General features: G+C 26.7%; 1 protein-coding gene across 6 annotated transcripts in view; it reads left to right on the forward strand.

The window, feature by feature from the left end:
* Nucleotides 1-23136, forward strand: part of LOC107162992 (uncharacterized) — a 30061-nt gene extending 6925 nt beyond the window's left edge. The window contains exons 2-20 of one of the 6 annotated variants that reach the window (XM_089229071.1): nt 199-503; nt 2367-2426; nt 3701-3766; nt 3842-3907; nt 4071-4223; nt 4284-4502; nt 5123-5318; nt 5386-5572; nt 12371-12508; nt 12577-16535; nt 16739-16864; nt 16936-17026; nt 17481-17553; nt 17621-17735; nt 18481-18589; nt 18678-18834; nt 18924-19059; nt 22502-22689; nt 22810-23136. In XM_089229071.1, coding sequence (XP_089085197.1) covers nt 392-503; nt 2367-2426; nt 3701-3766; nt 3842-3907; nt 4071-4223; nt 4284-4502; nt 5123-5318; nt 5386-5572; nt 12371-12508; nt 12577-16535; nt 16739-16864; nt 16936-17026; nt 17481-17553; nt 17621-17735; nt 18481-18589; nt 18678-18834; nt 18924-19059; nt 22502-22689; nt 22810-22856 — 6198 coding nt within the window. In that variant the 5' untranslated portion in view covers nt 199-391 and the 3' untranslated portion in view covers nt 22857-23136. Of the gene's footprint in view, nt 1-198; nt 504-920; nt 1104-2366; nt 2427-3700; nt 3767-3841; nt 3908-4070; nt 4224-4283; nt 4503-5122; nt 5319-5385; nt 5573-12370; nt 12509-12576; nt 16536-16738; nt 16865-16935; nt 17027-17480; nt 17554-17620; nt 17736-18480; nt 18593-18677; nt 18835-18923; nt 19060-22501; nt 22690-22809 lie in introns of those variants that run through there. The other 5 variants (XM_089229072.1, XM_089229073.1, XM_089229074.1 and 2 more) reach the window with 5 other exon arrangements.
* Nucleotides 23137-23317: the final 181 nt, after the last annotated feature.

Here is a 23317-nt window from a genome sequence, read left to right on the forward strand (position 1 = left end):
CCACGAAGTATCCGTTTTTTGTATTAGGATGAGAACGCAATTATGAGCATCTTATCTGTTCAAATAAATCTAAGATTATAGCGACAATAGTGTAGAGTATAGTATATATTTTGTCACTTTTTAGATAGGTACACCTACGTGTTTTTGTTTATTTGTTATTTTAAAATGTGATAATAAATTAATATTTATTTTTTTCAGGTGTGCTGTGCGTTATTCAATTTTTTACCAGTTTATATATTTTAATTTTTACTTTGATTATTTAAAAATATGCTTGGTTCGTATTGTTCTATTTATATTATTTGTGTTTTAATTTATTCTACCTATAATTTTTAAAGATTATAGTTTTTCGTGATATATTTTCAATAAGTTTTTAACTGTATTATAATTTAAAATGAATGAAAACTCCGAGAATAAGGAAATGAAGACGTCTGGTTTACGACCACCGTCGAAAATTCCCTCAATGGGAGTGTCGAGGTTACCTAGCTCATCCTCCATCAAACTTGGTGAGTCAGTTTTTTATGTTTTCACGTTGAATAATATTACATTTATGGCTGGAAAAAGGAAATACATCAAGAACTTTAAATTTAAAAATATTATCAGTAATTATGTTTATTTAAATTAGAAATTTTATATGGTGTTATTTCCATTATACCTATACACAATGAAGTAAAATTAGCTTATTACTGAAATGTTAGTTATTGCACTACTGTGTTTACTGTTGGAGTCTAGTATGTAGTATATAGTATATATAGGCTTAATAATTATTACAGGATGTGTTGAAATATATAGTGTAATTATATATTGAGTTCGGATCTACCATGTTCGTATAAACACATACCAATAACTTGGAAGGGGGGCCACTCCTGCAACACCTCCTTCACAGAGGAAAAAAGTTCGTAGGCGACCTACTGTGCACCTGTGCTTACAAGGTTATGGTCATCATTAGTTGTTGTTCTCTTGTCAGGTGTTGTTTTTGTAAATATTCGGACAATTCAGTGCACAATATCAGTATTCTAAGTACCTGCCTATATGTGAGATGCCTAATCCTGTGTTCGAAGAAACAATTATACCAAGACATTTGGATTTATTTTGCCGAAAAGATGGTAGAATTATAATATATTTATTTATTTTAATATAAATATACGAATTAAAAAAAAAAATAATATTCAGTGCATTATTCCAGAAGTATTAAATTTCAAAAATAGTGTTATTGTTTTTTGCCGAAAGTAATATGTACTATATATTATAATATATTCTTATTTTATTTTTTGGAATTCATAATTATTTCATATTTTTAGAATTTTAATCCAATAATTTATTGATTTTGCTTAATATTTTTGAATATTTGATATGCATTTATAAATTTACTTGTATATACCTAGTAACAAATAAATACTAACAATTTTATTTATATTACGGATATCCTACAAAACATATTATAAAAATGATTATAATCGAATTACAAAAATAATATTAACTAACTAACTTATATCTAACTAAATAAGTATATGAAATTGATTTGTATATAGTTATAAAAAAACCTTTTTAAAACGATAGCATACGTTTTAAAACTTGTAGCAATGCGAATGTGATTTGATAAATTGAATAAATATTTATCGAAAATAGAGTTTTTAAGACACTTAACTTTAATTTACAATATTATTAAAATGTAAACACACTCCTTTATATTTTATAGTGAATAATTCAGTGAGATTTAAATTGGTATAGCATAACTATGATTAATAACTTTATATTTTTTAAACTTTAATATATTTTAAGTATGGTCCATACCAATAAAAATGATAGATACCTATCAAATAAATGAAATCTTAATTGATTAAATGTAATGTTAAATGTGGATATGGAGTACAAATTAAAGTACTCAGAAGTAAAATAGAAGTATAAAACACTATAAAACATGAGCTATCGCGCATCCCCTAAGATCAAAATAATATTCACATGAACTATAATACATTTTTATGTTTATATCCTGTTATTTGAGTAAACCACGGTGAACATAGGACATCGTCCCACACTAGGCACAGGCGTACGTGCATACTAGTATAAGTACGCCTACATTTGTTCCACCGGTGGGTGATTTTAAACTTATGACCTACTTGTGTTAATTTGAATTTAAATCAGTATAATCACCGAGAAAATACAGTTGAACATTTTTATACTTTAGGCATACCGCATAAATATTTTTAACGTCGATAGAAAGTTATAATAAGGATTGTTACTTTTGATCATTTAATTTTCACTGACGAACCCACAATTACGGATCTTTAACTATAATCCCACCATTCCATTGTTATTGATTCTGATCAATCTATTAATAATAATTATTTAATGTCTCGTCATTTCAGATGGAGTAAGCTCTATTGCGACCAGACTAGACGGAGGTTCAAGTGTGAAAAAAACTGCAGGTAATAATAATTGTTGGAAGTGTAAATCTTAAAATAAATAATAATCTATAATATAAATCATGTTTGCAATTTCAAAAATTTATTGGTATTAGGTACATTTTATCAATTATGATTTTAACCGTAAAACAATTTAAATACTAAAGTACAACTAGCTAGATTATTATTAATAAGTAGTTGTATAAATAATTTGAATAATTTATTAACATTTTGTTACTAGATATTACTTATTAATATAATATTATAGTCAGGGGTGTTCTCATATAGGGTACATGTATGCCGTATACTCTCAAGATTTTTTTTCAATATTATATGGGTAACTGCGTATGCTCTCAACCATAATCAATATTATCATTGTTGTAAAATATTTGTTAAGATTGACGAAATATACGTAATATAAAGAAGATATATAAAAAAATCTGGTTTAATTTTTTTTCCATATTATTGACACGCTCTTTACCGGCTTTACTCTTATAAATCATAAGAAAAATATTTTAATTTTTTTAAATGTCCATATTTGATGATATAATATACTCTCAAAAAAATTTTTGGGAACATCTCTGATTATAAGTATTAAGTAGTTTAGTATAGTTGTGGTGTTTCATTTCATTATCTCGTAGTTTTTAGTATTTAACTGCTATTTAGGGTTCATTTGTCTTTCCTTAACCAAATTATCTCTTTTTGTCATATATGTATTTTATTAGCTTTTTTCATTTTTTTTTTTTTTTATTACAATTTTTACGATAGAGTATAAACATATTGGCGTACGCTATTTTTATTGGAAAAAAAATAAATATTACCCAAAAATAAATGGGCCCTTCTCTCTAAAAGAAAAAAAAGGTGGTGCTGTATTAAAATCACATATTCTATCTTATTTAAGTATACAATTTGTTACTAACTCCAAAAAATTTTAACTTTTAAAGTTTAAACATTCTTTTAATCTTATCTATAATATCTATCTATTTCCAAACCATTTAAAAAAAATTATATTTTAAAGTTATTAAATTTGAATTCTAAAAATAAGAAGAATAAAGAAATTTCTAAGGGATTTATGTGGGCCATTTCTAGAAATTGCGGTGCATACAATTCCATACCCTATGCGCACGCTTATGACAAATGAACATTGGATACACTATGGATTTTTACGTTTTTGTATTTTTATGACTTAACGCGTACAATAACATTAGTATAATTTATAACTAATAATTTCTTTATTATTGCTTATGATATTTGCATTCTGCATGTTGCATTTTTGTTTTATGTTTGTAATTTATTAGACATGGCGTATGTTAGCAAACACAATGATTATAATAAAAAGCCGACTGATGAGCGCAAATCATCAAGTAAGTTGCAGCATTTTATCATTTTTGTGTATGTGTAAAAGTAGTTTAGTTTTTTTTCATGTTGCTTTATATTAGGCGGTTCAGATTCTTTCATGGGAGATGCACGTAGACTAAGTGAAGCTGGTGTAAGACGTAGTTCAGGTTTGTATTATATTTATTTTAAACATGTTTTCATGTATGCTTTCATTTAAATAATCATCACTGTATATAGTACACACGCAGGTCGTGGCCACTCGAACAACATCACGTTTATCCGAGTAATTATATATTGAAAAATGACTTAGAAAGTCTTTTAATTTTCTAGGAAACAGTGTTGTTCTTACAGAAGATACAGACAAATTTATCATCGGCAATCGAATTTGGGTGGGTGGAACTAAGCCCGGGCAAATCGCATACATAGGTGAAACCAATTTTGGAAACGGGGATTGGGCTGGTGTAGTACTTGATGAACCCATTGGTAATTTGGTGCCTAATACATGAGTTAAGATTTTGAGTTTTATATTATATTTGATTCTAGGTAAAAATGATGGTTCCGTGGGTGGAACAAGATATTTTCAATGTGGACCTAAGAGAGGCATATTTGCTCGTCTGACTAATCTTACTTCTGCTCCTTTGGGTTCTGTTGAAGATTCAATGGTTCAAAATTCATTTGCCGCAACTAAACCATTAGGGTTTTCAACTCCTATGCCTAAACGGCAAGGTTCAACTGTAACAGCTACTAAAACTGCCCCAAAAAGTAAGTGAAAATTAGCTGATTCACTGAAGTGGGCATATTTAAATTAAAAATCAATGATAAATTAATACGTTTGAAAAAAAAGTTAAGAGCAGAGCTTAGATCTCAATTTATTGACATACTTATCATAATTTTTGTTTAAAAAATCGTCATTTTTTGTTATTAGAAAAATGTTTCAATCATAAACTACAAAGGATGTTTCTAGTAAAAAATAAGACTAAGTCCACCAAAAAGGTGGTGGAAAGGTTAGGGGTAAAATTTAGAAATTTCTCATTTCTTTTAAAAATACTGAGGAAAAACTATCGAAACGTGACATTTTCAACAAATATTTTAAATATTAATTTTAAGGGCATAATAACATTTGAAAAATATTTTTCGCCATTTAGAACATTTTTAAATGTCTGAACTTTTACATTTTTTATTTCACGTATAACATTTTTATCTTTGATGTTTTTCAGCATATACTATGATATATCATTAAATTCAAGTTAAAAATAATATCCACGGACCAAAGCAACATTATAGGACACAGCATTAGTTGCCTATCTGTCTCTTTTTTTATGGATATATATAATTAAATATTGATGGTTAGTATGATGTATGCAATGTTTGTTTTGTTGTAGGTATTAGTCAAACACCTATAGCAAAAAGTAGCAGTGATTTAAAAATTGGTGATCGTGTAATTATCAGCAGTGGACAAGGATCTAAATTGGGAATTCTAAGGTATCGTGGCGCAACTCAATTTGCACCAGGAGAATGGTGTGGTATTGAATTAGATGATCCTCTTGGAAAAAATAATGGAACTGTGGAAGGAATTAAGTAATTATCTCCTTTATTAATTTTTTTTAAATTACAATAATTTATTTAATTTTCTTTTTTTTTTTAGATATTTTGAATGTGAAGATAAATTTGGCTTATTCACGCCCATTGCTAAGGTTTCAAAATCGCCAATGTCTGCCAGTCGAATGTCAACGAATTGTGCTATTCACAAGACAAAACGTTCTCCAGGTTCTATGAATGGATCTATGATTAGTGGTATTACAACAACCACCATGTCATCAATACCAACTCGGGTAAGACTTGGAGTTGCTTCTTTATGCTACAAGGTATTTTGCATGCACTTTAATTGCTTCTAATCTTTAATAAAGTATCATTTTTTTGAAGAAAAAAAATAAATCATTACATTTTGTTTAGTATAAATTTCATTATGCTAAAAAGATGAAAAATATTATATTTATTACAGGAAAATTATTTAAGATTAAATAAAATCATGTTATTTGGTGATGGTTAATTTTTATATATTTTTGAAGGTATATTGAATTATACATTTTTATAATATTATAAAATATAAAATAATCTGATATTATTGGACATTTTTATCAAAACCTTACTATAGATCCATAAGTAAATATCTAATTAATAAGAATAATATCTTATAATTTGCATTGCTTTAAATATATAAAAAATATGTTCTATTCATACTAAAAAAAAAAAATTGTAGCTAAAATGTATCAATGCACTAATTAATATGTTGAAACTTTTTGCTTTCTATGCATGCCATGCAAAAAACAAAAAAATTTTTTATTGCATATAATTTAATAAATATGTTGAACACTGTGAACCTTTAAAGGTCGATTGCACTGGTATTGAGTGTCTAATGGGACTATAACAAAACAGCTAATATATTTGATGATGAATGAACCTGTTAAAAATTGTATATGGTCATTTACTTGTTTTATTTTTTAAATTATATAGCTGCTAGCAGGTAATCTAAATTTATTGTAAAGTTTATTTTTATATATGATGAATAATAAGAAGTTTGTTTTGGATATTTTAAGAGTACCTCCTTAGTAGTAGTAGATTATATTTTGATTAGTTTAACAATAAAATAAAAAGTTTGCTAGAGCTTGTTTTTTATAGAGTATTTTATTAAAGGAGATACAAGTATTATCCTCTTAAAATGGAACAGTCAAACAAACTGTACTAAACTAACAATTATTATGATACTAAACTAAGTTGTATATTTTTTATTGAATTTAAAATAGAATTATATTATGTAAAATTGTAAGAATATGGGCTAAATATCATTTAATTACAACTAAATGATTCATAAGCTTTAAAATATAACTCATTAGAGTTTAGAATAACTATGTGTTTGATGTAGTTTAAAACTGCACTGAAATAATAAAAAGTGAAATTATTAAATAAGTGGCCATAAATATGAAGCATTTGATTTGATTTTATAACAAATACTGGTGAAGGAAAATTAACTTTTATAAAAACTAAAACTAAAATAATTTCTTTAATAACAGATACAATTTTTTTAATGATTTTGAAAAATACAATCTAGGTAAGTAGTTAAATCTTAATGTATATTAAATACAATAATTAATTTTTTATAAACAATAAAAGATTAATTGTTTTGTTAAAATTTCTAGTCAGAAGTGAGATTTGTGGAAACTTATCATCCAAAATGGGAATCTGGTTATTATTAGTTCAACCATCATTTATTGTATAAACTAAAACATATTTGATTATTGATATAAACATTAATACAGTGTTTTTGTTTATTTTTAAACACCAAAGTCTAAATTATTAACATATGCACTACAAGATATAATAATTAAATAAAATTATTAATAAACATAATCTTAATTTATTGCTCCAAATTTTTATTAGATTATTCTAACTTTAAATCTAATTTTATTGTTTGTTATATTTTTTTGTTTCTGTTTGTTACATTTTATTATTTTATAATGTTTTATTTTTCACCAAGTAATGAAAATAATTTTCATTTGTATATTTTTCATTTATCCTGCCTTGAAGTCCTTATGATTTTTTACCATTGTACTCCATGGTATAATTTTGAGCTATTTAATGTGATATTATATGTCTTATAAAGTTGATTTAATTTTTTAGTCCATAAACTCTTGAATATATTTTCAACTGATTTCAACCTATATTGTAAAATATTTTATACTTTAATTTTGAATTTAGTAGTTTGAAAAGTCTTACATTTTATATGGTCTCTGTAGCTATTTATTCAAGATAATTTTTGGTTAATTAAAAAAATATGTTTGGTTAAGAGAGTTAAGTACCAATTTAAAAGACCTATATCATAAAATGCATTTCACCAAAGACCTTTGTACTATATACTTATCTAGTGTTGTGGTATAGGTACTTCAAAAATAAAGTATTACACTACACTTGGATTCCAATATGGACATATTATATATGTATATAGAAAGGTGAGTGACAACTCCTCAATCCTTCCAATATAACGCTACATAAAAGTCCGTTGAGTAAAAGTTCAATTTATTTATTTTTTATATTTATTTATAAGTATACATTTTTCAACTTAAATCAATATTATAGGCACAATAAAAATAAAAATATAACATGATTTTTTGTCAATATAATGACCGATATAATATTAACAATGTAGTTATAAAATAAATGCCCATGTTTTGTATTAAGTATTTAAGTCCAATATGCACTATATACGACTAAAGTAGTTGAAATATGATTGATTTTACTTAAAAATTAAATGTTTTATCTTACCCTATATATTTTCTACTCCCAGATCCCAGCATCTTCTATTCTATATAAAATATAAAAGTATAATAGTATTGTATACATAAACATATAATTATAACTTATAAATAAATATATACATAATACATATTATAATTATAACTTATAAATAAATATATACATAATACATATTATATTTATAAACCTACTTTTATGACATCGGACTTTTTTTCGCAAGACTTTTTTACTGGACTTAAGTTCGTGGAATCCCTTCCAATAGTTGAACGACATATCATAACTAAAGGTTAGGCTTAAAGGTAAATTTTATTTATTAAAATTGTAATATATTTATTTATTAGGTTAGACACAAATGTCTATGGATAAAATTCAATATTTATTATTTATTATTAAATAAGATACATTATTTTGATTTTTATTATTTCACGTACATTTACTTAGACATAACTAGGGATATTTTTCTTCGTGGGGGGGAGGTGGGATATACAATTGTTGAATTGTATTAATAGCACAGACTCTGGTAATGAATATTTTAAAATTAATCATTATTAAAAAGCTGAGAGAGAGCTAAGCCTATATGATATATATAAATAATATACATATTATGTGTTCGCGCCACGAGAAGTATTCTCCGGTAATATTATCACAATCTGTTTTAATATGATATAGTAATTAATTAAATATAAATATGCGTTGCATAATAGCAAAATAATCGGAATTCAGTCGGTCGGCACTCTGACTGGTCGATCGTAGTCGTGCTATCTTGTGCAACAACCAATCACAGCGACGCAGTGGGCGGGACCATGCCTATAAATACAAATGCGGCTCACGAAGGGATTCAGTTTTCAGTTTTCTTTCTACTCTGCAGCAAGACCCACCCAGGGCAGACTTGCGTGGTTTAGCATCACACAGCACATCTACTCCGTAGCAAATCCTCTTAACAAACGGAGCAGAAATATATTTTTTAAAGTCCACTCAAATTATTCCTTACTTGAACATGGGTCATCTTCGATGGATCTAAATGACTGCCGAACTAAGGGATTTCGTCGGCCGTCGAGGAGTAATAAAACGGCAGATTGATTACCTTTCAAAAATTCTTCGATCGCCACTACTTCTTGGATGCATCAACGATGATCGAACTAGGCAATTGGCATGCGAACCACGGGACTTGACTTACGGGAACTTAACAGAAATACTCAAACTCCGCAAATGATGCGCAAACCATTCGTCTCTTCAAAATAACCTCTCGCCGGAGGATCTTTGAAAAATTCACGCGCCAAGAACACCTGCACGGCTCAACAAAACATTGATTACATATTGACAACACCGCGAAGATAAACTACAGACACCATGCGACCGTTCAGTAACATCAACATTTGGACAAAACAACATGCTCTTAGCTGCACTACTGGCATCACGCCTCTCAACCAAATCTCACATTTTCAAAACATGTGATTTGGAGACTGAAGTGACTCTACTATGGCGGCCCTGGCGTGGATTAAAAATCGCCATGGTAACAAACTGCAGAGTAACGGAAGTTCAAGAGCTCGCCATCAGTATTTGTTGGTACCACGTGTGGACCAATGACAACCTAGCAGACCATGCAGCTGAGGCTTAGATCCAAAAAAAAATTAAGAGATTGCGACACATGGTAGCATGGTCCTTCCTGGCTCCAGGCAAGCGAACAATAATAGTCATGAAGTTGCCATGGCTGAAGCTGAGATCTATGAACGCTGCCTCCAGGTAACAGTCTCCCTGAAGGTATCTACAGAACTCCACCTGGAAGTGTTGTACTATTAATCAGAGAAACTCCGACGCGTAATTACATATTGCTTGAGATTTAAGTGTTACTGCCGTACGATATAAGCGAACCGAGATATGGACCCAATAACACGTCGATCGAGCTTCAAGGAGTGCTGAATTTATACTCATAAAACGGTCTTAAAATCGCCATTTTCAGGAGGACATGAACGACTTAGCTCGAAGTCAACATATATTCGGACCAGCAGCGAGGTGAAGTCGCTGACCCCGTGCATGGATGTCACTAGAATATTGCGAGTTGGCGGCCGTTTACAGTAGGTATGTGTATTTGAATTATGATGAGGGGCATTCCATCATACTATTCATACTCATCGCTGATGATCCTCTCACAAGATTTCGATTATTTATCAACACGATTGATGCATGCAGGACCACAACACCTATGTTTCATCCCGCCGGCGTTACTGGATGTGTGGTGGCAAAGCGCAGCGAACCTTCACGCGCACAAATGTACAAACATTATGTATTTATGTGTATATAAGAGATTCATATAGTAGTCATGCATGATGTGAATTCCAATTAAATCACTTATATAAATTCTTAATTTAAATAAAAACATTTATATTTATCTAAATAAACCTTTTTGAAGAGTTGCTCTTTGGCTGAATGTTTTAGAATGAATGTTTTAGTAGTGTGATACACTGATACCAATGCTATATAAAGCCTATCACTACAGTAACCATTAAAGTTTAAGTTTGAACAATTTAACAATTTAAACAAAAAAACAGTTGATAGATAAGTTATGTGCATATTTGAAAATAAGTGAGTACTATAGATGAATTTATAAATTTTAATGGTATCTATAAAACAAATTTTAATACGAGTACAAATAAAATTTTTCAATTGTAATATTGTAGTTCTCTCAAAATATATATTACCTATTATCAAAATGGTTAAGACTTACTAATTAATACCGTCTTATCATATTTAAGGTACAAATTAAATAAACAAAAAAGAAGAACAACAATCATTTTATTAAAATAAAACTTTAAGCTTTAAAACAATTTAGAATATATTCAAACAAAATAAAATAAATACCTCGATGCTTAATCACTATAATAAAATTATTATTTTAGCTATGCGAGCCAAACAAAATATGTGTAGGTTGAATGGATACTTTGGAATGGGGTTTTAAATTTCTCGCACCATTGTTTTAACTGTTTTAAGTTTTAATACTCTTAATGCTTCAAAATGTTTATTATTTATACATTTTGTATAAATGTGTATTTGAATAAAAGAAAAATATTCCTTTTATTTCTCAGAGTTGCTTATATTGTATGGATTGAAATTTTCATTAAAAGCTTTAAAATATTAATTTAAGTTTATCGTTCCATTGTATATTTTGTATTCAATATTAATTAAGTTTAATTTCTTTAATTATTATGGTATGATTGTTACACATATTGTATTTACTATTTTTGAATATAAAATATCCAATACTTAAATATTTTTAAACGTATGAGATTTAATTTTAACTGTATTATTTAATTTATTAAGTCATGTCTAATAACATGTTATAAAATAATTGATTGAAATTTAAAACTTAAAATATAGCAATAAATACCTTAAATATTCTTTTGTATCAAACCCAATGTTTTTACAGTGATATCAATGATCAAATTTTTGTTTACTTGAATTATTATTATGTGCATGTACCAGCTAAGGACAATAGGTTAGGAAAGTTCATCTTTTACCCTATCCAGGTTGACAAAATATATAAGCTTTGATAATTTAATAAGATATTTTGAGTTATTTATTAAAAAAAAAATATTTTGAAAAACTATATAATCTTAATATTGAATAAACATTAAAAGTTATTAGGTTATTGGTTAGAATTTTCTACAAGATAGTCATATAAATAAGTTACGGCGCATACTAGTTGGGTCCCATAATTCAGATTGTTCACTAATTGGGTCCCGTGTAAAATATCCTACTGTACGAGTTGGGTCCCGTGTAAAATAGCCTACTGTACGAGTTGGGTCCTATAAAAAACATTTTCCTTCCCATTTTTACAGACTTAAGACTGTCTATAATAACATCTATAGTTACTACAGGTATGGTTAAAAATGTTTTTTTTTCTAATTTTTTTCTAGATTATTATTTCAACGGTTGAAAATACCTAATCTAAAATATTATTTTCGTACTGTATATTACTACGATAAGATATCATTTTATTGCCAGAAAGTACGTCTTTATACCATATTCGTACTTTATAACTTCATAATACGTATAATGAATACGTGGACCGTGGACCCAATTCAAACGCATCATTTGATATGCCTGGACCCAATTCGTACAAAATTTAAAACTAGTATTATTTTCGGACCCAACTCGGATGCAGCCATAAGCTAAATGTATTAAATCCTTAAAACAATTCTTATTCTTGGTATTTTAAAGCTTATGTATCATATAATTATATGGTAAAACTTTCTCAAAATCATTGCTGTCTTAGATGTATGTGAATATTTATTTATTTGTTGAACGGTAATTTATTTTAGCAAACAAAAGTGTCAGATATGGATCGATTAAAATTGCAAGTAACTCAAAAGAATAATGAAAATGAACTCCTTCGTTCTCAATTTACTAAAGCAGCAAATCAAGCAGAAATAGCTGAAAAGAAGTTTGAGGAAATAAAAGTAAGTTTTAATTTAATACTTACTATCCTGAATTGTCATTATAACAGTTTGTTTTTTTTTTCATTTAGGCTCAATTTGAACAGTCTTCTGCAATTCAAGCCAATAGTATAACAACTTTGCAAAACCAATTAGATGATATAAAAAAACAAATAGATGATGAAAAAGAAAAAGTTCAAAATCTACAGTTTACCAATGAAGAACAAAATGTTGCTAATATTGAGTTACAAAATAAAAACACTGAACTTTTAATAAAGATTAAAGAACTAGATTTTGATTTAGCTAAAGAAAGGAATCTAGCTAAAGATGTAGAAAAAGAAAAAATGAAGATTTTTGAAAAAGAAGAAGAATTGTGTAGAGTAAAAGAAGAGTTAGAAACTCTAAAGAAATTAATAAACAACAATGAAGATGAATTACAAAAATCAGTTTCAAATTTAAGTTCAGAAGTAGTTGATAAAGAAGCGATTTTAAATACATTACGTCAAACATTGAATGAAAATTCTCAAACTCATGATCGCTTATTAAAAGAAGCTAATGAAAATTTATCTGCTACTACAGAACGATTAACCAAAGTAATAGAAGAAAAAGAAAAAAAAATTGAACAGAATCAAGAGATGATTGACCAATTAAACGAAGGTATAAAATGTTTGAGTGCATTAAAAAATGAAGAACACGATGATATCGTAAATAATCTTAAAAATGAGCTTTCAAAATTAAAAGATGAATATAAAGTAATCATTGATGAAAAAGAGAAAGATAATAAAATTATTCAAGAGAATCATATCAAAATTGAAGATGAACTCAAACAAGAATTAAAAAAATTATCTGAAACTAAAAATCAAGAGATTAAACAACTAGAACAAAAAAATCTTGAAGAACTAGAAAAGCTTAAAAATGCTAATCAAAACATAAATACAGAATTAAAAGCAGCATTAAAATCTGTACAAGATCAAACAAATGTAATAGCAGATTTAGAGAAAAAATACAAAGATTTAGAACTTCAACAAAATTCTACTAGAAATGAATTAGAAAAAGAACTTACTACAAAACTCAGTATTGTTGAAAATGAATTAAAATATTTAAAATCTGAAAAATCAATGTTAGAAGAAAAACACGAAAATTATATAAAAGAAACAGCAAATGCAACAAATGTCTTAGACAATCAACTAAAACATAACAATATTTTAATAGAAAATCTAAATAAATCATTAAATGAATTAACTTTATCAAAACAAAATGAATTAGAATCTATAAAAAAACAATTATTGCAGTTGGAAGAAGAACGAGATGAATTATTAAAGCGACAAAGTTTAGAATTATCCATTAAAGATGAACTAATAAATACACTATCCAATAAACTTGAACTGTCATTAACAGAAAAACAAAAACAAGATTTAAGTAATGCTAATTTACAGACTGAATTAACAAATGAAACTACAAAGTATCAAACGACTATTAAAAATTTGCAAAACAAAATTGATGAATTAGAATTAAATATTGCATCAAATCGTGAATCATTTAAATCTGAAATAGAATTATTAAATAATGAAAAACTAACAAGTATGTCAGAAAATTTGAACCTTTTAGAAAAATTAAAGTCTCTGGAAAATTCAAAGTTGAATCTTGAAGAGAAATTATTGTCTAATGAAGCTTGTGTACAAGATATTCAGAATTTAAATGATGTAATTGAAGAAAAAAAGAAAATTATAGATGATAATCAAATAAAAATTAAACAGTTAGATAATTTTGTTATACAAACCAAAAATGAATATGATGTTATTCTCAAACAAAAAGAAGAAGAAATCAAGGAGCTGTTAAAAATTGGAGAAGAAAAAATGGAAATAGAAAAGTTGTCATTAGAAGAAAAAACTAAAGTTATATTAGATGATAAAAATAAAGAAAATTCAATGCTTCGCCAAAAAATTGTAGATCTAGAAAATATGAAAAAAGATTTAGAAATACAATTAGAAATGGGTAAATCACTTGAACAAGATTTGAAACAATCAAATGAAATAATCCACGATAAAATAAAAAATATTAATGATAAGGATTTGAAGATTGAAGAGCTGAATAACGTAATTAATCTAACCAAAAATGAATTTGAAAATAAATTATTGGTGAAAGAAAATGAAATCAAAGATTTATCAAAAGTTGCTGAGGAAAAATTAATCATTGAAAAGAAACAAATAGAAAAACAGAATAAGGCAATGTTGGAAGATAAAAATAATGAAATTTCCAGTCTTATGGAAAAACTTAGTATTTTAGAGAACTCTAAAACAAGCGTCGAGCAACAATTAATTGAAACAAACAAAAAACAAGAAAATATGATTGCTGAACTTAAACAATCAATTGAAGAGAAAACAAAACTAATCAATGATGATAAAATAAACATTGAACAGTTGAATAATATGATTGAACAGTGTAAAGAAAAGTTTAATTCAGAGTTAAAAGACAAAGAAGAAAAAATGAAGGAGTTTATAAAAGAGGGGGAAGAGAAATTAACAGAAGAAAAATTAGCATTAGAAAAACATAATATGCTCTTGTTGGATGAAAAAAATAATGAAATTTCCAGTCTTATGGAAAAACTTAGTATTTTAGAGAACTCTAAAACAAGCGTTGAGCAACAATTAATTGAAACAAACAAAAAACAAGAAAATATAATTGCTGAACTAAAACAATCGATTGAAGAGAAAACAAAACTAATCAATGATGATAAAATAAACATCAAACAGTTGAATAATATGATTGAACAGTGTAAAGAAAAGTTTAATTCAGAGTTAAAAGACAAAGAAGAAAAAATGAAGGAGTTTATAAAAGAGGGGGAAGAGAAATTAACAGAAGAAAAATTAGCATTAGAAAAACATAATATGCTCTTGTTGGATGAAAAAAATAATGAAATTTCCAGTCTTATGGAAAAACTTAATATTTTAGAGAACTCTAAAACAAGCGTCGAGCAACAATTAATTGAAACAAACAAAAAACAAGACAATATGATTGCTGAACTTAAACAATCGATTGAAGAGAAAACAAAACTAATCAATGATAATAAAATAAACATTGAACAGTTGAATAATATGATTGAACAGTGTAAAGAAAAGTTTAATTCAGAGTTGAAAGACAAGGAAGAAAAAATGAAGGAGCTTATAAAAGAGGGGGAAGAGAAATTAACAGAAGAAAAATTAGTATTAGAAAAACATAGTATGCTCATGTTGGATGAAAAAATTAATGAAATCTCCAATCTTATGGAAAAACTTAATAGCTTGAAAAGTTCAAAATCAAATTTGGAAAAACAATTGGAGGTTTACAAAAATCAAGAACATGATATAATAGAGTTGAAGAACATTGTTGAAGAAAAAACTAAAATCATAGATGATAATAATTCAAAGATTGAACTATTAAACAGTCTTATAGTGCAGACCAAGGACGAGTTTAATGCGAGACTCAAAGAAAAAGAAAATGAAACCAACGAGCTTGTGAAGATTGCAGAAGATAAATTAAATGCAGAAAAGATAATATTTGAAACACGTATTAAATCTTGTTTAGATGAAAAAAATACAGAAATTAAAATATTGAAAAACCAATTACATGAGTTTGCAGAAAATAATACAGAAAAAGAATTAATGTTCAAGTTAGAATCTATTATTAACGAATTAGAAAAGGAGAAATTACAGGTATTGAATTTAGAAACATTGAAAACTGAATTGGAAAAAACTGTATTACAACATAAAACTGATTTGGAGTTATTAGAAGTATCTAAAATTAATATGCAAGAAGATATGACTAAAACTATTGAAAAACAACAAGATCTCAATGCTGAACTAACGGCTAAAACTATTGCTGAATCAGAGCGATTAAATGGTGAAAAATTAAACATCCAAAAACAAATTGATGAACTACAGATTGAATGTTCTGGGCTACGATCAACACTAAATGAAAAGAACCATGAAATCCAAAATCTAAAAACTCAAATGTCTCAAGAAAAGCCTGCTGTTTCTTGCAATGATGAATTAAATCAGTTAAAAACTTTAGTGTGAGTAAAAATATTAAAATTAAATATCAAATAACAATAGAATTTGCATATGAATTATAAAATAAATACATTTGCATATATTTCTCACTTTAAACCCAATGGCCCATGTTGCCGAGGGTATCATTAATAAAAAAAATACATTTGTTTGTTCAGTATCATAAGCCAATTATTTATTATTATTTTCTCTGATATTTTTGTTTTAGTGAAAAGAGTCATAATGCTCAATCTCATTTGGAATTCCGTATTCAAGAACTAACAGATGAAAACCATCGTTTGAATGAACGTATTGAAAGTGACAGTAATCTACTTCAAAAGAATCATAATGCTATGTTAGTTGACTAAATATAATATTTAAATTAATAATTGTTAAAATGGTTTTATTTTATTTATTTGTTGGCAGGCAAGAAAAATATAATATTGAAAAAAAATATGAAGAAACTTATAATAATTTAAAAATTAAAGAAAATCAAATCTTAGTGTTGCAAACTGAGGTTAGTATGAGTAATGTCAATTTATGATAAAAAAATATTTACAGAAGTGTGCACACAATCATAAAGTTAAACTTTGCCCAGATTAAAGAATAATTTGTCTTCGACAATGTTTCTGATTTCCCGTAATAAGCAGTACTATAAATATTTGTAGAAAACAATGTCTGAAACAAATGTTTCTTGGCCTGGATGGAGCTTTTCATTTATATCTTAAGTGTATACTTTTACAAAATATAATAGATAATAACTTATTATTATTTATTGAACATAGTAAAAATAATCTCTCTGTGATACTACTTTATAGGTTTATTAGAATTTTCTGTGTTTAAAGATTGACCAGATAAGTTTATAGAGAAATATCTTTATTTGTAATAAACTAATAACTACTATGATGTCTAATTATAATTTTGAATGATATTAAATAAAAAAAAACTAATCTAAATTTTTATAAGTTTAGCTGAATTCTTGGAAGTTAAAGGATACAGAGAAAACCAAAAATAATAATGATCAAGAAAAAACAGATAAATCTGGTAATATATTATTTTGTACTTTAGTTTTTGTTTACATTTGAGTCAGATTAATTATTTTTATTTTTAGAAGCCCATTTATTAGCAGAAAAAAATCAAGAAATTAAAATGTTGAATTCCATAATATTAGGCTTACATAAAAAGTTATCTGCTGTTATGGAAACTGATGTTTCTGACTATGAAGTGTAAGAATATTATATTTAATTAAGCATAAGGAAATTATTTTAATGCTTTTTAGTTATTATGTTAATGAAAAAAAGTAATTGTTTAGCAATGAAAATAACATAGAAATTTATTACAATAAGATTCTAAAACAAAAGTGAATAGAAAATTGGTAGACTAGAAGTTGGCAGTTTTGATATTTTGTTGTTCAATTATTTCTTAATTAATTACTTATATCAGGTGTTCGGAATATTCACTAAAAAATTGAATTCATTCGCATTCATGTATTTTTTTTTTTTAACGGATGCGTTCATTGAAAATAATGAAAAAGTTCATTTGGTCATTCAATTTATATTTTTTACTATGAAATTGTTTACCAGCAGTTGGTATGAAAACCCATGAACCTATAGGACTTAACCCAAAAATTAAAACACAATTTAGACTTAAGAGCATATTTATTTTCTAAATTATATTAAATATTACATATATACTTATAAAATAGTAAATCATTTGAATGTCTTAAAAATCATTCAAATTCATTAAAAATATAAATGTCATTCAAGTTCATGTTCTATTTGTAAAAACAAATGATATTCGCGTATCATTCACTAACTATGAAGTTGAACGTATGAATGTGCGTTCGTGAACAACGTTCTTTCCAAACACTGCTAATATCATTGATTAATAATAAGTTAATGATTATGTATAGTTTATCAATATAAATAAATTAATTAATGCTAATATATTAATAATTTTCTCTTCATTTAGTGAGAAAAATCCTCAAAGTGTTTCAAAAGAAGATTATCAAAAGTTATACAAAACAGCTAAGAACAATGTTAAACTAAAGGAGTGTGAAAATTTATCATTGAAACAAGAGGTTGGTTTGAATAACATAATAAATATTTATTATTAATTATAAATTATTTAGATATTTTTAGCTGAATAATTTGAAATTTGTCTTTCAGATTAATAAACTAAAAACCGAAAATGAACGTTATTCCGAGTTTAAAACGAAATGTGAAATTTTAGAAAATGATAAGAAATCACTTCAAAAATTGATAGTTAGTTATGATAGCTCAATCCCAACAAATGTTAAAAGTGAAAAAAGTGGTACTAAATCTGGTTTGTAATTCTAATATTTAAAATGAAAAAAAAAAATGTATTTATTTTGTTTTATAAATTATCATGGATTGTAAAATTTGTTTGTTTAGAAACAGAAAAAATACTAGAGGAAAAAGACTGGCAAATAAATTTGTTAAATAATATAATTGCTGATCTTCATGCCAAAGTGTCTGATAATAAATTTAAAATTGAAGCACTAGAAGCCCAAATTTTGGACTCTGGAGTGTAAGTATCCAAAATATTTAAATTATAATTAAATTTTAATCTATTCTATATTGAAGTTTGAGGTTTCCAAGCAGTGATTCACATTGGACAACGAGCCTATTAAGTGTTTTTTAAATGGGTATATAGGGAATCCATTTAGTGGATAAACTAATTATCTCGAAAAGTGTAAACTTTTTTTGAATTTTTATTTTTAAACTTTAGGTTTATGTTTTTCTAATACGGTTTATTTTGATTATTTTCACCTTTATATTCATTGGTGAAACCATTATCAACATTTGATTGTCAAATGGTCACATATAATTAAAATATCATGAATTTACGTGTTAACATTTTTATTTTTTGTTGATTAGTTTGTGAGTTACAGTTCTTCAAAATATTGGTGGTTTTTACTATTTTTCAAATAATTGTAAAGACCAGGAGCTAGTGATGAATTTGATATCGCTGAATCCTAGGTAACAAAATAAATTCAATTAATACAATTGGTCGATAAGTTAATAAATGATTAGGATTAGTACAATAGTAGTTTTTAATTAATTTGTATTTATTTTGTTACCTTGGATTCAGTGATATTGAATTTATCACCAGCTCTCTGGTCTTTACAATTATTGGAAAAATAATAAAAAACCACTAATACTTTAAGGAGCTATATCTCACAAATCAATCAACAAAAAATAAAAATGTTAACGGGTAAATTCATGAAAAAAATTGTTTTTATTAATTCATGATATTTTAATTATATATTACCATTTGAAAATCAAAAGTTGATGGTGGTTTTGCCAATACAAATAAGGATGAAAAGAATTTTAAATAGTATACGGTTTTAGAAAAACAAACCTAAATGTTTAAAAAAAAAATTCAACAAAAGTTAGTACTTTTTGAGATAATAATTAATGTACTAACTTAAATGGATTGTCCTGTATTGTATGTAACTACAGTTTGTGGAGGTTTCAATATTGTTTTTGTATTCAGCATGTACTATATTTACAAGAAATTTACATCATCATTATCGATGTAAATCACTGAAATTTGTTTTTATTGTTTATTTATGGTTATGACTTTTTTAAATTATAATTACAATTAAAATCTGCTAAAAAATCTAAAATTGATACATATACTTAGTACATATACTAGGGTTAGGATGTTTATGACCTTAAAAACACTAAAAATGCATGCAAATATGCACAATAAATTTCAAAATATGCCCTTAAAAAAAATTAAACATAACATTTTATTTCTAATCCAAAATGTATTTTTAATTAATTTACAACTTTTTTTATAACTTTAAACTTAAATACAAATATATAAAACCCAAAGAACAAACATCATAAAAATACTAGCACACACTACATGGGGTTCCATAAGCAAACTACTAATTCAATTATAAATCATTTATCCGGTCAAAATTAGAATATGGCGCAGAAGTTTACCTATCAGCCAAAAACAGTGCTTTAAAAACAATAGACCAAATACACAACACATGTCTACGCCTAGCCATCGACGCATTCAAATCCAGCCCGGTTGAAAGCATCTACATTATAGCTAGCAAACCCCCTCTCTGGATCCGAAGAATTCAAATAGTACTTAATTTCGCCGCAAGACTAACCAGAAACAACTCTGAAAAAATAATACCAGATTACATCAATCAGATTACCACAAAATACAAATTAGATTTTTCAAATATAATAAAATACTCAATTATACAAACACCACCATGGTCCACCAAAATCAACTTAAACACAGAACTTGCAGTAAACAAAAAAAAAGAACCCATCCCAGAAATCTTCAAAAGTCAATTCTACGACCTCAAAAATAAATATTTAGGACAAGACATATATATCGACGCATCTAAAAGCGAACAAGGAGTAGGAATAGCAATCATAGTCGACAAAGAAATAATAACATATAAACTGCAAAAGAAATGCTCAATCTATATCGCCGAAGCCATCACCATAATATCAGCTCTTAAACATATTAAAAACTATCCTCAACAAAACTTCAATATATTCACAGACTCCCTAAGCTCCATCAATAGCATCCAAAATATATTCCAAACCAACGACATTGCCACCAACATTATAAATCAAATCGATAATCTAAAAAAACCAAAACAAGAACGTCCAAATAATTTGGACACCAGGACATTGAAAAATTCCAGGAAATGAATTAGCCGATCATCGCGCAAAAAAAACCATGGTATCCGAAACTCTCAAATAAAAAAAGTAACACAATATTAGACACAAAAAAACACATCAAAATAATCACTCAAAATATATGGCAAAATCTCTGGTCAAACCAAAACAACAAATTACGTGTAATAAAACATAACAAATCCCTGGCCGCAATACAAAATTTCAAGAAACACCGAAATAATAATAAACCGACTCAGAATCGGACACAACCACCTTACACATGGACACCTCATGAAGAACCAACCACCGTAGAATGCACCACATGCGGAGTAACCCTCTCAGTAAATCACTTGATGACAGAATGCCGATCAAATGAAGAAGAAAGAGAAAAACTAAATATACCAACCAATTTATACGAATCAATCGGACCCGACTGTCAACCCGAAAAAATCATGTCATTCCTCAGGACAACCAAAATGGATAAATACATTTAATTAGAATAAATATAGTCAACAGCCCTTATTATTGTAATTAAATTGTCACCTAAAAAATGTAAGTTTTAAGTATAATGTAAATTATGTATAAAGCTAATGGCCCATGTCGCCAAAGCTATAAAGATCAATAATAAAAAAAAAAAATGATATTTTGAAATTAAAAACATAGGTACATACAGTAAATTAATATTTAATTAAGTAAGTAATTAAGATAAGTTTCATATTTTCTCATTTTTTTGTTAAATGTAAAACCGACTGTGCCTATCTATGGGTTTTTATTGAGGTAATGAGGTTTATATTGTATTTAAGTTATTTTTTGGCGAAATATGCATTTATTCATAAAAATCCCTAAATATGCAAAAATATGCAAAAATATGCAAAAATATGCAAAATAAAATTGAATGTATCTGATTCTATTTGAGTCGCACCAAAAACAAATTTATAACTTGGTCTGCAATGTGCACGACTAAAAGAAAAAATATTTCAAAAGTCATAAACATCCTAACTCTAGACTTATAACTATAAAGTAGAAAAAAAAACAAAATAATTTTAGTTTCACTTAAATTAGTCGAAAATATTGTTTAACAAACTGGTATATTTTGTGAAAACAAATTGGTTAGACTTGGTGATAGTCAAAGTTGAAGGTGCTGGAAAAAAATTTGAGTTTACCAAGTTCAGTGTATTTAAATTTGTATCCGAAATGGTAATATCGTAATTGGTTTAATATAATGTATATATTTTATTTTAAATAGTTATCTATTATTGTTTTTAAAATGTAAATAAAATTTTATAAATAATTGGCGCTGTATTTATTTCCAGAGATCAAAGCAAAAAAACACGTTTAAGAACTACTCGTCTTTACTGTGAAACATGTGAAATATTTGATTCACATGATACCGAAGATTGTCCTGAAAAACCAGAATCTCCAAAAATCCAAAGGAAACGAAGAGTAGTTAATGATGATTCAAATAAAATGATTGATGAACCATTTTGCGTATGTTGTGATAGTAAGTAATTTCTTATTTCTGTATAAGGCTATTATTGTACCTACTGTGAAATGTATTATTTTAGAAATTAATAGTTAATAATAATAGTAATTAAAAAAAAAAAAAAATTATTTTGTTTAGTGTTTGGACATACAGCTGACGAATGTGACAACTCATTAACCTTTTAGTTTGGTTTGGACCATGTTGCCGATTGCTTGGTATCAAATTAATTAATTGTTTAGTAAACTTGTTTTTATTTTTCATATCTAAAGTTATTATTCAGTAAGACTGATTTTAAGTACACTTTTAGTTGTAATAGGTGTTCTAAGTGAAAAATATTTATTTATTTATTGTCTGTTATATAATTTAAATGTGATATTAAATTTTAGGTAGTAGGTCATACCATTGATTATGTATAGTACTTTATTATTATATAATTAATGATTAAAGCAGTTTATTTTATTGCAATTTTTTTTTTCGTCATAGCGTTAGTTAATTCATTAAAAGATCAGTTATTTAGTGATAGTTAAGTTATTATGTTTAAATCATATATTATTACTGTCCAAAATAAATTCTCAATACTTTCACATAACTAACAAATTTTAACACTCCTCTCACTGACTTTAAATTTGATTTTGATGGTGTTCAA

The sequence above is a fragment of the Diuraphis noxia genome, unplaced genomic scaffold (genome assembly GCF_037042655.1).
Source record: "Diuraphis noxia isolate RWA-SAM2 unplaced genomic scaffold, SU_Dnox_SAM2 contig0005, whole genome shotgun sequence".
In the NCBI taxonomy this organism is placed as follows: Eukaryota; Metazoa; Arthropoda; class Insecta; order Hemiptera; family Aphididae; genus Diuraphis; species Diuraphis noxia.